General features: G+C 39.4%; 1 protein-coding gene across 2 annotated transcripts in view; it reads left to right on the forward strand.

Moving 5' to 3' along the window:
- The first annotated feature begins 7,572 nt into the window (after positions 1 to 7,572).
- Positions 7,573 to 17,592, forward strand: part of MS3_00004491 (uncharacterized protein) — a 31,239-nt gene continuing 21,219 nt past the window's right edge. For both annotated transcript variants that reach the window (XM_051212412.1, XM_051212413.1), the window contains exons 1-3: positions 7,573 to 7,856; positions 9,261 to 9,425; positions 12,658 to 13,088. In XM_051212412.1, the coding sequence (XP_051072595.1) occupies positions 9,315 to 9,425; positions 12,658 to 13,088 (542 nt within the window). In that variant the 5' untranslated portion in view covers positions 7,573 to 7,856; positions 9,261 to 9,314. The remainder of the gene's footprint in view (positions 7,857 to 9,260; positions 9,426 to 12,657; positions 13,089 to 17,592) is intronic.

Here is a 17,592-nt window from a genome sequence, read left to right on the forward strand (position 1 = left end):
AGATTCGCAATCCGCTTAAATATCTCATCAACCCCAACCTCACAGAGACTCCAGATCAAATGAATGTCATAAATAATTTCCTAGATCGCGCTAGATCAGAGGTATTTGAAAGAATAAGACGATCTGGCAATGCAACTGTATATTATATTATATATATATATATATATATAGGGCACAAATGCCCTTAAAAATATCAAATCTAGTCTGCTTAGAGCCAGCAATTGACACACGTACCATGTGTATGCACAAGATTAGAAAGAAGTCATCCTGGTATGCACTCAACGATCTTGTTCACATTCAGCTCATCTGTAAACGCCAGTAAGGTTTCAGCTTTCCCCAATTCATTGAGGCGAAAGCTGATTTTGAAGGATTTTAAGATTCTTCCAGATAGAACGCCATGCCAGCGAAAAGCAGGAAGAGATAGCTACAGACCACCAGCATCAAACTCCCAAATGCATCATAATTCTAATATTCGTAAAATTAAGTACGATTTTAAGAGGACGTCTAGCTTTACAAGTATGCCGCCACCGAAAAACTCTTCCGAATCTCCTAAATTTCAAAGCCCAGAAGAAAGTAATCCCAATGTAGGTGTTGTCCATCCTCTTAAGAATGCTGACTTAGATTCAACACGAAGTAATTGTGCTGATGATGAATGGGATAACACAACTCAAACCCCTGTCAGTGCAACGCACAGTTACAATAACTAAGCAATAAATAACGGGAAAACTAGTCATAACATGTATATACCTGACCACGCACTTGACGTCGATATATTCTAACCTTGTAAACCATCGCAAGAATGTTTAACAACACTCGATTCTGCCCAAATTATGAAGGAACCGAAAGAAACCACAAACCTTGGAAATAAACGTCTGGAACATGCTACCCATACGTCAGGTATAAATAGTAATCTGAATTGTAAATGGCCACTTGGTCGCACACATAGACCTGATAGCCTTATCGGTCCGGCTCATAATATGTACACCAGGCCTTTATCAGATGTCATATCCAATAGCAAAGAGCAGACTTCTTCGTAATTCCGCCGACTTTCCTGCCGGCAACGGTAAACATATTTCACATGATGACAAAGTGGTTGAATCTATTTCCCCTCGCAACAAAACTTTTATCTTAGCTAATCCTACGAGTATTCATGGAACTACCAATTGCGATTTACGCTCTAACCTGCTTCACCATGATAACTCTGAGTTTCTTATTCTTTCGTTCAATACCCGCTCTCTGTCCAATAAAATTATTCATCTTACAACCCTTTTATTCCTTGTAAATCCAGCCATTGTACTTATTACGGAAACTTGGTCCTATCACTCCTTGAATGTAAATAACTACGTTTTCTTTGGAACCGATAGATGTTATGGATTAGGAGGCGGTACAATTATCTATGTCCGTTCAGACATTCAGACGTGCAAAATTGAGGATAAATCTCTTGATGCTATAAACGACTCCACTTGGGTTACTGTAAACTGTGGATCTCAAAATTATCTACTGGTGGTATGCATATACAGACCACCTCATGCGGATACTAGGTTTGACAGGCTACTAACAAAGATCTTTTCCATTGCTTCGCACCAACCACATAGTTTCAAAATCATCGACGGTGATTTTAATCTGCCAAAAATAACATGGGGCTTGACTCCGGTACCAGGTCGATATAACAAGCTAGTTGAAACATTAGAAATTTGTGGATGGGTTCAACAGGTCCGAAAACCAACCAGGGGGAATAATACACTTGATTTAATGTTCACAATCAACATAGACTCTATCTCAGTGCATACCAGTCACGAGTTTTTTATGAGTGACCATAGAGTTGTATTGAGCATTATTCACTCTTTAAACGCCATACAATTGAACTCTAAAGCTTCAATGACGTACCAGAGCAGATATTTTGATCAACAAACATGGAAACGGACTGAAACTCTCATTCGATGTTTACCATGGGAAACTTATTTTACCACGAATAATGTTGACATTGCGCTTTCCAATCTATACCACAACTTGATATATTGCCTTGACTGCACTGCTCCAGTTATTGGCCGTGTGGCTTATAATGCCAATAGGGGCCAAAATACTTTCAAAAGAAAGCTGAGGAAATCAAAATGCCTCTACTACGAGCAGAACGATGTGCATGCACTTCAGAGTATACTTAAATTAATCGACAGAAATGCTTCATCTAAACGTAAGTATTTTATGAATATAGAAAACAAAGCTCTACATAGTAAAAGCCCAGAATTATCAATACTTCGACTTTTAAATCCCGCAGGAAGTCAAATTCCCTTGCCACGACTAAATTCTTCATAGTTAACGGAAGCATTGGTAACGACCCGAATACTATGTGTGAACAATTCAGCAAGCAGTGCTACAAAACTGGAACTGAACACTCCATCAACACATTTCCAATGCTGACATCCAGACATCTATCGAAAATTGATTTTACACCCTCCAACATCAAGCAGACCATAGCTGCCCTGAAAAAGTCTTGTGATGGTGGACCTGACGGGATACCTTCATCATTTGTGAAATATGGAAGTAGAGAATTTCCATTATTTTGTTTGAAACTTTTCAATCTATCTATGGAATATGGGACCTATCCATCTGTATGGAAAGCATCCCTTATCACCCCTAGATTCAAAACAGGACCACGTAGTGATATTACTAACTATAGGCCAAGTAATTTGACATCCGTGCTCTCAAGAGCCATGGAAAAAGTCATCCACAAACAGCTATTATCGTTTTTACTTTCGGCTAGTCCCGACACAGGTTTATGACTAAACGCTCATGTTTCACGTCGCACCTGGAGTTTTTTGATCAAATTACCCAGAAAAGAGATGTTGATCAGTCAGTAATAATTCTTTACTTCGATTTTATTAAGGCTTTCGACAGTGTCTCACACAAACTTCTTCTTTTAAAACTCTTCATTTGGCGTACAGAATCCCCTTTTATCTTGGCTCAAATCTTTTTTGGAAGAGCGTAGCCAAATCGTTCGCTTTGGATCTTCCTACTCTAAACCTGTGAATGTAACCAGTGGGGTTATACAAGGAAGTGTGGTTGGTTCATTACTCTTTCTCCTTTTTATCAATGACGTGTGTTCCCTCTTTCAGTATGGTAAGCCTTTCCTTTTTGCCGATGACCTGAAAGTAGTTTATTCATTTTCTTCTCCCACGAAAGAAAGCTATATTTCAGCGGTAATCCAAGAAGAAATAAACAAGTTATACGAATGGACTGTTTCGTGGAATTCGCCACTTAATGTTGAAAGAAGTGGATTTACTCACATTGGCCGCTGCCTTAACTTAAATCAAACTATAAACAAACATATACTCAAACCTCTCAACACTGTTCGTGACCTGGGTTTAAGATATATCAACAGTCCGAACTTTTCTAAGCACATTGCATATCCAGTATCCCAAACTAAAAAGCTCATCGGATTCATAATGATAAATTTCAATAATATCGAATCGAGATAATTATTATTATGCAGAAAATGTATCTTAGCCATTCTTGAATATGGTATTTTAGTTTGCAGTAGTTGCAGACATAATGACCTGATTAAAATTGAAGGTGTTCAAAGAATGTTCACCAAAGCTGTTCTGGGGTATTCCGATAACAAAGACTATTACCAAAGATGTCAACAACTCAAATTAGAACCTCGTCGGATCAGACGTATCAAATTAAATCTTGTCTTTATCTACCGGCTTATTAAAGGTATTTTCTAATCTTCGGTATCCACCCCTTCATACTCTATGATATCATCCCACAACCTACGCAACAAAGAGAATATGCTAGCGATTCCAAGAACCCACACGAACTTGCGCCAGAATTTTTTCGTTATTCGCTGCTCAACCATGTGGAACAGATTGAGAGTGAACCTCCGTTGCAGTGAAACAACAACCCGGTTCAGAGGTCTCCTTGATGATTTTCTTACCGAAAGTGGATCGTGTCACCTACTGAATATCAATGTTTTTAATAATGATTTATACGAGCAAGGTCCGTCATCCATCTGATTGACTGAGAAGCAAAATGTAACCTTTGAAACTTTTCACGTCTATTTTATTTTATTTCTATTCATCTTAATATATGAAGTCTGCTTATGTTCGTATTTATCATTATTACCGTTATTAGTATCATTATTGGTCTCTCGACACATTAGATATTCTTTTTATCTCTTCTTACCATTCTAAACATATTTAATTTCTGATTGTCCTTTGAAATCAATTGTGACTTTCGAAGCATCATTCCCAATTATTATTCCACAAATGTTTATACTAATAACTGGTTTCACTCTGTATATTATTACATAAATCTAAATGTATTTAACCTCTGGTCCACCACATACTAAAGGATTTATATTATTTTTCTAAATTGTTGGTTTGCTCTAGAGGTCGACATTTATTACACAATTGTTATTATCATGGTTGAACCTTTTCACTAGGTGTCCACTTCTTTTCTCTCTCTTTTTCCTTCTAAATAAATATTATTCTTAAGATTACGAAGTTTGTAATCAAGACAATAACTTGTGTTACGTTTAAATTAACTTCTCAGACTCGTTTTATCTTCATTATGCATATATGACTCATAAATACTGATATTTCATCATCCTTTTTACTTAATTTAGACTTTCATAGCACCACTCCAAACTATGACCGCACAAAAATTTATTCCAGCGTCATATCTTACGGCAATAATAACTTATCTTTTCTTAATTATTTTCCATTTTGTTTTTGATACATACATAGTCGTTTATTCTTGTTCTGTGTTCATAAACACGCCTATTGAACTATTTGCGTATTTCACGTTCCCTTTATTTCTATTCAATAATTTTTTTCCTTTCCTTCTTTAAAATCAGTTCAATATTCTGAATTACACAGAAACTGATTTATTATTATCGTTCTATTATTATTACTCTCTTTTTTAAAATATGGGAAATATAATGCTAACATCATTGAAACTTGTGTATCGTTGCATTTTCGAAGAAGCCCGAAATGGTTCGTTCACAACAATTATGTACCCATAAGATGTTTGTGAATAGGAATAATAATCCCTGCAGATAGATATTTGATCCCATCTTGTTGGGAACATTTTTATTGGTCCTCAGGTATCGAATACTTTGGTGTTAACTGTTTCTTTTATTGTTTCGCGCTACTTTGCATTAAAGAAAACAGTACAGGCTGCACCGTTCGAGGTATTTTGTATTTTTTATATAATTTGTTCTATTCCCTAAATTATAACAGTTTAAATTAAGCAGGGAGCTTGTGTTTTGATGTAATTTAATACGAGTATCTCGAAAACGCTTGGTACGCTACACAAAAGAACTTAGTCTGACCTATTCGAATAAATTTTGGTTCGCCAGTCCTGCGTTCAAACCGAATACTGGCAGTTCGGTCGTTACACTTGACATTTTCCAATAGAACAACGAATCTTCAAAAGAAAGACAAACTTCCTGATGAGTGAACTCCGAATATATTAGAATATGAATGTAAAAGTTCATCTTCTATAAGGATCAGAATACACAAAATATTCTTAAGTATTCTTAAGTTACTTTAGCAATATATATACCGTAGAGATGTCTTTCACTTCTATTCATACAAATCCTTTCACACACTGGACACTGTGCCTATTAAAAAATGGTATGTCTCTGATCTGTTAACTAACTAAATAAAAGTAAATCTATGGATGGAATTTATCGAGATTACTAAAGGAAGGGGAAAATCCTGTCACAAATCATTTAAGCATGTGTTTCAATTCCTCTTTAGTTTGAGGTCGATTAACTGAAGACTGTAAGAACACCATGCTCAGTCCTATCCTTATAACAGGTACAAGACACAAACCTACCAGTCCGTAAACCTCAACAGCCTGGTTGTTAAAATTTTAGAAAAGATCATTGAGAAAGAGTTGTTTATGTATCTCGACGAAAACCAGATTCTTTTTAAAGAGGAGCATGACCTTAAACGGGCTACTCATGTTTCACAAACCTGCTAGTAGCCTGTGTAAGTTGATGCGCTCCTAAGGATCAAAAGTTATCTATGGGTGTGACATACACTGACAAACTGACGAAATTCCTCACAACGGACTGTTATATAAGTTAAGTAATATCGAGATAAAAAGTAACCTATTTATGTAGATTAAGGACTCTCAACTAGGCGTCAACGAGGAAAATCGGTTAACTCAAAGTTGTCTAGCTGAGAGACAAAACTCAGCGGAGTGCCTCAGGGTACACCTTTAGGGCCTGTTGTTTTTCCTGTATAAAAATGACCCTCCTTGTCTACTATAGTCGTCGGTCTTGTTATATCCTGGCGATGTCTAGTTATGGAAATTGATAAGAAGTAAAGGTGATAGCCTGGAACTTCGAAATGCCCCACAGAAATTACCTGAATGTTTTCAAACTTTGGCAGCTGCCGATAAATACTTCCAAATGTGTTGTGATGCATATTGGTCATCAAGGTACACAGAGATACATGATAAATATCATTGAGCCACTTGTTGTCCAGGCTTAGGAGTCATCATTAGCCAAGACTTCAAAACTACTACTCACTGTCGTGCGATAACCCCAAAAGGTTTTAGAACCTTGTGGTCAATACGTAAAGCTTTTAGCTATGTCGATGCTAAAACTTTTTCGACTTTGTGTGCAATATCCATTCGCCCTAAACTCTGGTATTGCATGCAAGCAGCTAGCTACTGCCTAACGAGAAACAGTGAGCTGTTGGAAAAGCTGATTACCAGAATCGCAAAGCTCCCGTATGATGCTCGACTGGCTAGACCAGGTCTATCTCCCTTGTCATTTGGAAAAACAATAGGCGACTTGATCACAGTTTTTATATTACTTAGGGATAAAGTTGCATATGATATGCCCATACTTTTCTTGTTTTACAAAACACAGGATTTACGAGAACACTCTAGAAACGTTCACAAGCCCAGTATAAATTACTTGTCAGCTAACTATTGATTTTCATATCAAACCACCAACGAATGGGGTTGATTACCTTAGAACGTAATTAAACCTCCATCGGTCGGCGTTTTTAAAAGAAGATTAGATCATCTGATAGTATGGCCTCATGTTTCTCAACCTTCATCTGAACGTTTAATCTCTAGACTACCAAGCCGGCACCCATAGGTGTGTGTACCAAACGTCAACCGATTCGCGACACTGTGCGACTGTTTTCCATCGCTCTTCGTAGATAGCTGCCCCACACTCGACATGGGTCACAGATAATGACCAGAACTCTGGATATTTCCCCATGAAGTTAGTCACTGGTAAGCACCGAAGCTCCTGAGTCCAAAGTTCGCGAGAGGGAACATGGATGCACACTGCTAACTGGTTGCATACTAGGACAAAGTGTCACTTAAGTGCCTCAGGGTTTTTAATCGAAGTCCATCCTCGAGCGGTCTACGTTTTCAGCAAAACACCACACATAATCTCCCGTACGCACCTTCATTGCAGACTCATCAAAAACAAAAGTAACTCATAGCAGATACTAGCGCTTTCGAATAAATCCATCTACCTGTTGTTCACACAAATAATATTTCAGCTACCCGTTACATTCCAAATGCTATTGTCTATTGGACATGAACTACGTGGTGCAATATTTGTGTGGTTGCGTTACAATAAGCTCATAATTATGACTAACGAACCTGACCCTCACCGAATGTGGTGTGACCTTAAAGCCTATATAGATAAAAAGCCACCAGATACCTGTTCTGCTGCAACACAGGATGAGTATTTTGTAGGAATCCAGAGTAGCTTTGTTCAGTTAATCACACGTTTCCCTCTCTTCACCGTTGAACATAAAATAGAGCTAGAAATGTGGAATGTTCTGTATAAAACTCAAATTAACTCACTACAGTCGTTGGTAAGCTTTCAAATATCTTTCATCATTTTGTGTAAATAGGCATTTAAATTGACCAGGTGCATGTAGATGACTTAAATATTCAAATAAACTTGCTTATTTCATTTTTGGTCAGGAAAGTAACTTTTAGTTGCAATGTCATCTGTATTGACTTCAAATTTTCTCAAGCTATGTTGCCCATACTTTTGCTAAGTTCCCTTTTATCTCCCCATTCTTGTTTGTTTGGGTTGTAGATCATCAGGCTCCGGGTACTGTAGAATATCTTAGTATCGTAGATATTGTCTTAAGGAATTCACTGACAGTTATGCGTCGACAGTTCTTAGTGCACGTGACAGTCCGCTTTGAGTTTCCCACAAGTGACGCATAGATAGCATCCGTAAAAGGTTGCACAGATATGTATCATACTTTACGACACAGTAGAAGTTGACGCTGTTAGGAGGATAGAATGAGAGTTGATTCAAACATCTGTGCATATGAAGGCACGTTAAATACAGTTCCTGATGAATAAGTAAGGCTGAACAATGACAGAGAAAGTATGCAACTACGCCGTCGGGATTTATTTTAAACTATATCACCCATAGTCTCTAAACACTGATTTATTATTTATTTTAACACATAGATATTGGTACAAGGAGGCACCAAATACATATATGCCACACAAATCTCATTCGATATGCGTGAGGTCTGTGATACTGCCTGGGTGCCCAAACCGAAGCAGGTGGTTTTCTTAGGGGGCCACTCCCTGAGTTTTCGACCTGAAGGTCTGATCCACAAGGCAGTGGAGCGTCGTAAGGAGATGCAGTCCCATGGAAAACGGTGACCAACAATTGGTTCATATGCCATTTGTTCCCTTAGGATACTGGAGCCCATGTGCACCATTGGTTTGGAAGCCGGTTAAAGCGCCGGACATTCGCTTTTCGTCCTCTCATTTTTGTAAACATTACCCCCGCCACGAGAAGGCAGTGAGTAGAACTTCCCTGGCAGAGGCTATATACGCGTGGCCATGTGAGAGCATTTCGAGAGGTAGAGCGGACTCTCCCCACTCTCGGCCGTACCAGGGCATTTGGGGGCTGATTAAAAGTATTTCGTTAGTGTTACACCTTAAGGACCAAATTATTGATCCTCATAGAACTGTACCATACCTTGATTTACCTAGTTCTGGTTATTTTCCAACCAACTGTCATGTTAGCCAACATTCTGCATCAACTCAGGAGTATTCAAGCGTACGTAATACATCCTGTCCATTTCATTCTCTCGACTGGGATTTCAAGGTTCTGCCAGTATTTCCCTAACTTCGTCTATTTATTATTTTCCATTAATATAATACCTGAGCACTTAAGTCGTTAGCTGATTGATTCTAGTATCTATTTTATCTTGAAATGAATCGTCCGAAATTTTCTTTTCTAGTTAAACCAACGTTTATCCGGTACCGGAAACAGTGGATCTCTTAAATGTTCTACTATGGAGCTCAAACTTCGATTGGTTTTATTGTTAGATCGTGCTTCAGGCATCTATTTCAATCTTATCTACCAATTACTTCAACCAATTTCTGAACTTCCATGGCCTAAAGTGGTAAGAATGTCCTGGATATTGTATCATTTATAACTAAAAGGTTGTCACTAATTTTTATGAAGATCAGGGGTGTTGGATGGTTACTTGCCGATTTCGACTATTCGTAAATCCACGTTTTATCTCTATTTATTGTCAGTAATTGAAACGTAACCGACCAAGAGCAGTTATCGTGACATATTGGCAGGTTTTGGTTATCGCAGCGACCCATTTGAACGACACTAAAGAACAAGATCTCTTTGGAGTTCTGTCGTAGCAGCAATGCCGTTTGAAGGCGGTAGAACTAAAAAATTTAATGTCACAACATGGATTTGAGTTTCCCTTTGATGTCCTAGTGAAAATTCTTGCTACTCGTCGAACGAGATTGTGACGTATTAAAATAAATAAAAATAAAAAAGTAATTATTTGAACACATAGATATTGGTACAAGGAGACACCAAATACATATGTGCCACACAAATCTCATTTGATTTGTGTGAGGGCTGTGATACTGCCTGGGTGCCCAAACCGAAACAGGTGGTTTCCTTAGGGGGCCACGCCCGGAGCCTTCAACTTACAGGTCTGATCCACAAGGCAGTGGAGCATCATAAGTAGATGCAGTCCCATGGTAGCCCGTGACCAACGATTGGTTCATACGCCATTTGTTCCTTCAGAATACTGGAGCCCATATACACCATTGGTTTGGAATCAGGCTTTTCCAACTCCCCTAGGAGGTTTCTCCATGTCCACCAACCCGGTTAAAGCGCCGGACATTCGTCTTTCGTCCTCTCAATTTCGTAAACAACAATATTGCCACGAGAAGGCAGTGAGTAGGACTTCTCTGGCAGAGGCTGTATATGCGTGGCCACGTGAGAGCATTTAGGGAGAGAGCGGACTCCCCACTCTCAGCCGTACCAGGGCATTTGATACTGTGCAGTGTATCGTACTTTATACCTTTGTGATTTATGTTGTAAATCATTTATTTGAGGACTAACAGAAATCCAGATTTGGTGTTATTTAATCGGAAATTTTAACATCTTGTTCACGAGAACTACATGTACCGTACCAACTAGATATGTTAGCAGAAAGCTCATTACCAACTTCTTTTCTTCGTCTAACCACAAATTGCTCAACAACGATCCGTAGTATGGCGATTTGGTCTGAATAGCATGTGAAGCACGTTTGCAGTTGTTTCTATGTGTGACTTCAGTGTTTCGGCTGTTATATTGTTAGGTCTTACTGCTTTCACACTCTTACCATATTTCCTTTCCAGTATCCTCGTTGTGTCATATAGTTGTCTCACATTTCCTTGTCCTGCAGCTTTTTCCGCTGTCGCTGCTAGCTCTTCCACGTACTTCTGCTTCTCAGCTCTAACGCTCTTCTTTACTTGTTTGTTTGTTTCTGTGTATTCAGCTTGTGCCCTGACTATCTCTTTCTGTGTCCCTTTTTGACTGCTGTTAATTGCTGTCTTCTTGTTATTCCTTTCTTGAATCTTGTCCTGTGCTTCTATTGAAATCCCTTCCTTACGATGATGCTTGTTGTGGTCCAGCACCTCCCGATACGCTGAAGGTAGTGCTTCTTTGATCCCTTTCTACTTGTCTTCCATCATAGTTTCTTCCTTTGTGAGATTTTGTAGTGCTGGGACCTGTTGTTGAGAGCTATCTTGAATTAGTTGAGTTTGTCAACATGTCGAAGAAAGGCTTTGTTGAACCTTTGTACTGCCGTCTCCCCAGATGCCCAGTATTTTTTTCAGCTTCGATTTCACCTTGGCAATCACTAGCTAGTGGTGTTCTGAAGCAACGTCAGCTCCTTTCCTGGTTCTCAAGTCTTCCATTGACCTCCTGAATTATTTATTGACACAAATATGATCTATCTGGTTCTGTGTATTATGATCCGGTGAGACCCATATAGTTTGTTGTATGCGTTTGTGTGGGAATACTGTGCTGCCTATAACTATTTCAAGAATGCACATAGATTTGCAAATCTCTCACCATTCTCGTTCCTTTCTCCTAGTCAGTCCATATCGTCCCATGATATCTTCATACCGTTTGTTGCCCATTCCAACGGCCGGTTAGTTCTTTCATCATGATGGTCAATTGCTTTCCTTAGCACTTCTCTATGATGACTGCAACCTCTCATAATACTGATCTTTATCATCTTCGTTGCTGTCATTGGTGGGCGCATAACATTGGATAACATTCATTGTGATTCCCTTTTTTGTTTTGAAAGATGTTTTGATGATCCTGGGTTCATGATATTCCCATTCTGTAGGTGCTTTGAGTATCATCGGTGCGCGAAGCTTCTTTTTCACGACCAGGGTAAAACAGCCTCTCTCTCAAATGTAATCTTTTCTGTCCAGCTTGTGTCCAATGGGTTTCGTTTATAATTAGCACTGTCAAGTTTTATCTCCTCATTTCCGCAGCTATTTAACTGGTCCCCTCAATCTCCTACACTGTCCGAACATTCTTATGTCTATGTTACTTGTTTCTCTGATTGTCAGAAGGAATATCGACCTCGTAATTTCCGAAGAATCTCGAGTTTCACTATAAGGCGTCACCATTCTTCAAAATGAAGATTGTTCAACTCCAAGGACAGAGTTTAAATGGTTTACATTTTTTTCTGGTTAGCGCTTCTTTAACAAGATTTCTTACTACGGGATGAGTTTGCTGATCACATGCCCAACTTTCCTACCTTATCCGGGCTTAGGACTGTCGGTAGCCCTAGAAGGGCTGCAAGCGGAGTTATGAATAGTGTTAAATTTATTCCAGATCTTGTCATCTTTTTTTAAAACTCATACACCTATCGTTCATGTAATTAATTTCTGTCCCTAATAACAGCACATTTAAAGTAAGTATGCTTGGTCAAATAACTATAATTACGAGTGTACTGATTTTATAAGTGAACTTTTAGGTAAGGAAATTTTTTCGCTGGATCCTATTTACTTTTTTATTCGATGACACAGCAGATTAATTTAAATATGGTTTAATTTTCCCAAAACGCCTATTATCCATATCGGTTTCAACTATTTTCTTTTGGTTAATGGTTTTTTAGCGAGTTAGTTTCCTATGTTATGGGATCGCTAACCCCATGCCTAATCATCCTCCTTCATGCGGGCTTGGGACCGGCAGGATCCCCGGGCGGAGTTATCACTAATATTAATTGTTATTATGCTCATTTCGTTCGTCATACGGTACCATCTTGTCAACCCATCACTGCTATTTGTTTCCTCTTTTTGTTCTGTTTTCTGTCGACACAGATACTGGGTATCCTTGCGAGCGTCGACGGCATGTTAGACTCAGAGAATAATAAGAAGGGGAAACATGTTTCCGATTACCTTGATCTAGATCTGGCAACTTTTTCTGCCAACAAAACATGCAGTAAAAGAATGAAAGATACTGAATCAAACAAATTTTTATCAATCACACAAGAATCAGACACAAATGTTATTGTACCACGTATACTATCTAGAGGTGATCGACTTCCGTCAGAGATTGTGACAGTTTCCTCAAGTGTAGAAAACAGTAAAATCAGCGGCCAAGATATAAAATACCCCGACGAAATAGAAAACGAAAAAGAAAAAATTAATGTGATTACTAACCAAAATTCTAATATTCACTGTTTGGATCAAGAAGCAGCTGTTATTTACCTAGTACATCACTGTTTAGTTCATCTTGGAGATATTGCACGGTTAGTCTATATGTCATGCTTTCTAATTGTGCTTTTTCAGTAACCATATATCTAACAACTATCTTAACTTCATTTAAGCGACTAAACAGTTTGTAAACTTTTCACATAGTAAATCTATTTTAAACGTAGTTGACGGAGATTATTCGCATTTTGCCTACATTTGTAGTATGAAGAAGTGGTTTGAAAAGCTTTCTCAATATTTACTTTAATCTTAGGATTAGTTAACAAAAGTTTGGTAAATGAAATGCTCATTATTCTTTCTATTTATATGCATAACATTAACTAGATAGGTCCAACAACTTGATTACATTTGACGTAGTGCTTTTATGATTTGTTAGGCACTTTTTTACTTCGTGACAATATGCACAACCTGTTGTGCGTGAATCAAAAACACAATAAAATAAATATTCAACAATATTACTCATAAAATCACTGGTATTCAGCTTTATATCCTTAACAGTTTTCCCTATTAGTTCATTCAATTTGTCTTTCTTTTTCAATTATCCCACTCTATCTTCCCCTGATTTATACAAGTCCTTCGGATGTCGTTGTTAGTATTTATACTGACAGTTTTGAGTTTGATAATTTAATCAAACTTGATTACATACTTGTTTGTTTTACCTAGTAGAGTTTAATCCCTTCATTGAAAAATAATGTTTTTGTACAAACATTAAACAGTAATTTGCTAAAAATTGAGTTTATTCGAATGTTAAAATAAGAGAGAGTTCTGATTCTATTTTATTTTATTTTATTTGAACACATAAATATTGGTACAAGAGAGCGCCAATATATATGCGCCACACAAAACAATGAGAATTCGAAGAGAAGGAAAAAAGGTAAGGAGCGTGAAAAAAAGAGAACAATAACGAAGAGGTTGGTGTAAGGTTACTTACTTACGCCTGTTACTCCCAATGGAGCATAGGCCGCTGACCAGCATTCTCCAACCCACTCTGTCCTACGCCTTCTTTTCTAGTTCCATCCAATTCTTGTTCATTTTTCTCATGTCTATCTCCATTTCTCGGCGTAATGTGTTCTTTGGTCTTCCTCTTTTCCTTTCACACTGAGGATTCCATGTGAGGGCTTGTCTTGTGTCACAGTTGGGTGCTTTCCTCAATGTGTGTACCATCCACTTCCAGCGCTTCTTCCTGATTTCTTCCTCCACTGGGATCTGGTTTGTTCTCTCCCACAGTAGGTTGTTGCTGATAGTGTCTGGTCAACGGATTCGAAGTATTTTGTGTAGACAACTGTTAATATATACCGGTATCGTCTGGATGATGACTTTCGTAGTTCTCCAGATTTCCACTACATACAGTAAAACTGTCTTAACATTTGCATTTAAAATTCTGAACTTGGTATTGGTTTGTTGACAGACAGTTGTTTTGAGTTCCAGATGTTCCTCAGTTGAAAATATGCTGCTCTTGCTTTCCCGATCAGCGCCTTCGCATCTGCATCAGATCCACCGTGTTCATCAATGATGCTGCCCAGATATGTAAAGGTTTTTACATCTTCCAAATCTTCTCCGTCAATTGTGACTGGATTGGTACATGCTGTGTTGTATCGGAGAATCTTGCTTTCCCCTTTGTGTGTATTGAGACCTACTGCTGCTGAGGCTGCTGCTACACTAGTCGTTTTCTCCTGCATTTGTTGTTGCGTTTGGGATAGAATGGCCAGATCGTCTGCGAAGTCTAGATCATCCAACTGCATCTTAGATGTCCATTGTATCCCGCGCTTCCCTTCAGACGTTGACGTCTTCATGATCCAGTCGATCACCAGGAGAAAGAGAAAGGGTGAGAGTAAGCAACCTTGCCTAACACCGGTCTTCACTTTGAACGACTTTGTCAACCGTCCTCCATGTACGATTTCGCAGTGTAATCCATCATATGAGTTCTGTATGATATTGACTATCTTCTGAGGCACGTCGTAGTGTCGAAGAAGTTTCCATAGTGTTGTTCTGTCCACGCTATCAAATGCCTTTTCGTAGTCAATGAAGTTGATGTAGAGTGATGAATTCCATTCAATTGATTGTTCCACAATGATCCGTAGAGTTGCGATTTGGTCTGTACACGATCTATCCTTACGGAATCCTGCCTGTTGGTCACGAAGTTGGGCGTCTACGCAGTCCTTCATCCTGTTTAACAATACCCTGTTGAAGACTTTTCCCGGTATTGAGAGAAGAGTGATGCCCCTGTAGTTATCACACTTGCTGAGATCGCCTTTCTTCGGTATTTTGATCAGAAGTCCTTCTTTCCAGTCTGTTGGTACTTGTTCCTCATCCCAAATCTTATTGAAGAGAATGTGGAGTATCCTTGCAGTTGCCGCTACGTCTGCTTTTAGTGCCTCTGCTGGGATGTTGTCCGGTCCTGCTGCTTTGCCACTCCTGATTTGTCTGATGGCCATGCTGATTTCTTCAATTGTTGGTGGGCCAACATTGATTGGGAGGTTTGTGAGTGCTGCTTCGATGTTGGGTGGGTTCAGTGGGGCTAGTCGATTCAAGAGTTCCTTGAAGTGTTCTACCCACCTGTTTTGTTGCTCTTCAATGTTGGTGATTACCTGGCCTTCCTTGCTTTCCACTGGTCGTTCTAGTTTGCGGCGATTTCCAGAGAGTTTCTTTGTCGTGTCATACAGTTTTCTCATGTTTCCTTCTCTTGCAGCCTTTTCCGCCGTCGTTGCTAAATCTTCCACATATTTACGTTTGTCGGTTCTGATGCTCCTCTTCACTTGTTTGTTTATTTCCGTGTATTCAGCTTGTGCCTTGGCTTTTTCTGCTCTTGTTCGGCTGGTATTGATCGCTGCCTTCTTGTTCCTCCTTTCTTGAATCTTATCCAGTGTACCAACATTGATCCATTCCTTGTGGTGGTGCTTCTTGTGACCCAGAACCTCATGACATGTTGAAGTGATTGCCTCTTTGATCCCCTTCCAGTTGCTCTCCACAGTAGTTCCTTCTCCATTGAGTAGATCATGAAAGGCCTGGAACTTGTCGCTGAGGACTATCTTGAATTTGTTGAGTTTGTTAGTATCCTGGAGAAAGGCCGTATTGAACTTTTGTGATACTGTCTGCCCCGTTGTCCAGTGCTTCTTGAGTTTCAATTTCATCTTGGCGACCAGTAAGTGATGATCTGATGCTATATCAGCTCCTCTCTTGGTTCTCACGTCCTCTATAGTCCTCCTGAACGTTTTGTTGATGCAAATATGGTCGATTTGGTTTTGTGTAGAGTGATCCAGTGAAGTCCATGTGGTTTTGTGTATGCGTTTATGTGGGAATATGGTGCCGCCTATGACCAGCTTATTGAAGGCACATAGATTTGCAAATCTCTCACCATTTTCGTTTCTTTCTCCCAGTCCGTGTCGTCCCATGATGTCTTCATATCCAGTGTTGTCCGTTCCAACCTTGGCATTGAAATCTCCCATCAGAATGGTCAGGTTCTTTGTTGGGCACTTCTCGACTATTGACTGCAGCCTATTGTAGAATTGATCTTTAGCGTCTTCATTGTAGTCGTTGGTAGGCGCATAGCATTGGATGATGTTCATTGAAATGCCCTCTTTCTTTGTTTTAAACGAGGCTTTGATGATCCTTGGTCCATGAGATTCCCATCCTATAAGCGCATTTTGCGCTTGTTTGGACAGCATCAATGCAACTCCTTGTGTATGTGGTGCATTTTCTTCTTCATGGCCGGAGTATAACAGGAGCTCTCCCGTAGTTAGTCGTTGTTGTCCAACTTGTATCCAATGTGTTTCACTGATCCCAAGTACCTCTAGGTTGTATCTTTTCATTTCTGCAGCAATCTGGAAGGCTCTTCCGGTGTCCCACATTGTACGAACATTCCATGTACCTAAATAAATGGTCGCTCTGGTTGTCAGAAGGGGCATCGGCCTCGTAACTTCCGAAGGGATTTGGCTTTCATCATGAGGCGTCATAATTCTTCTAAATGAAGATCTTCTGACTCCCAGGGCAGAGTTTAAAAGGTTTGAATAATTTTTTCTGGTTAGCGTTTTTTTAGCGAGTTAGTTTTCTACGGGATGGGGACGCTAACCCCATGCCCAACCCTCCTCCTTTATCCGGGCTTGGGACCGGCAGTAGCCCCCGGAGGGACTCCAGGCGGAGTTTGGTGTAAGGTAGTGTAGTAATAATAATAGTAACAATGAGGGAACGGAAAGGTACAATCAGAAGAAATCTTTCAGTTAAGGGAGACACAACCACTTTTTATGAAGAAAGTAAAAGAAGGTTACAGCAGCATCGCCACTGGCTTCTATTCTGAGCCATATCTGATTACGTCTCTAGCCACTGTGTAGCACCATCTCTCTGAGCCCAACCAGGGAGTCATGAAGGACCGACAGAAGCCAGTCCTTTGCAGCTTTCTTTCATACCACGACACCATCTCATGCACTGACCACCTCTCCGCTTCTTCCAACCAGTCCCAGAGTCGGCAAATAATGCACGACGTGGAATTCTCTGGGACGACATTCGTAGGACATGTCCAAGCCACCGACGTCGGTGTTTCAAGAT

The sequence above is a fragment of the Schistosoma haematobium genome, chromosome ZW, assembly GCF_000699445.3.
Source record: "Schistosoma haematobium chromosome ZW, whole genome shotgun sequence".
Taxonomy (NCBI): Eukaryota; Metazoa; Platyhelminthes; class Trematoda; order Strigeidida; family Schistosomatidae; genus Schistosoma; species Schistosoma haematobium.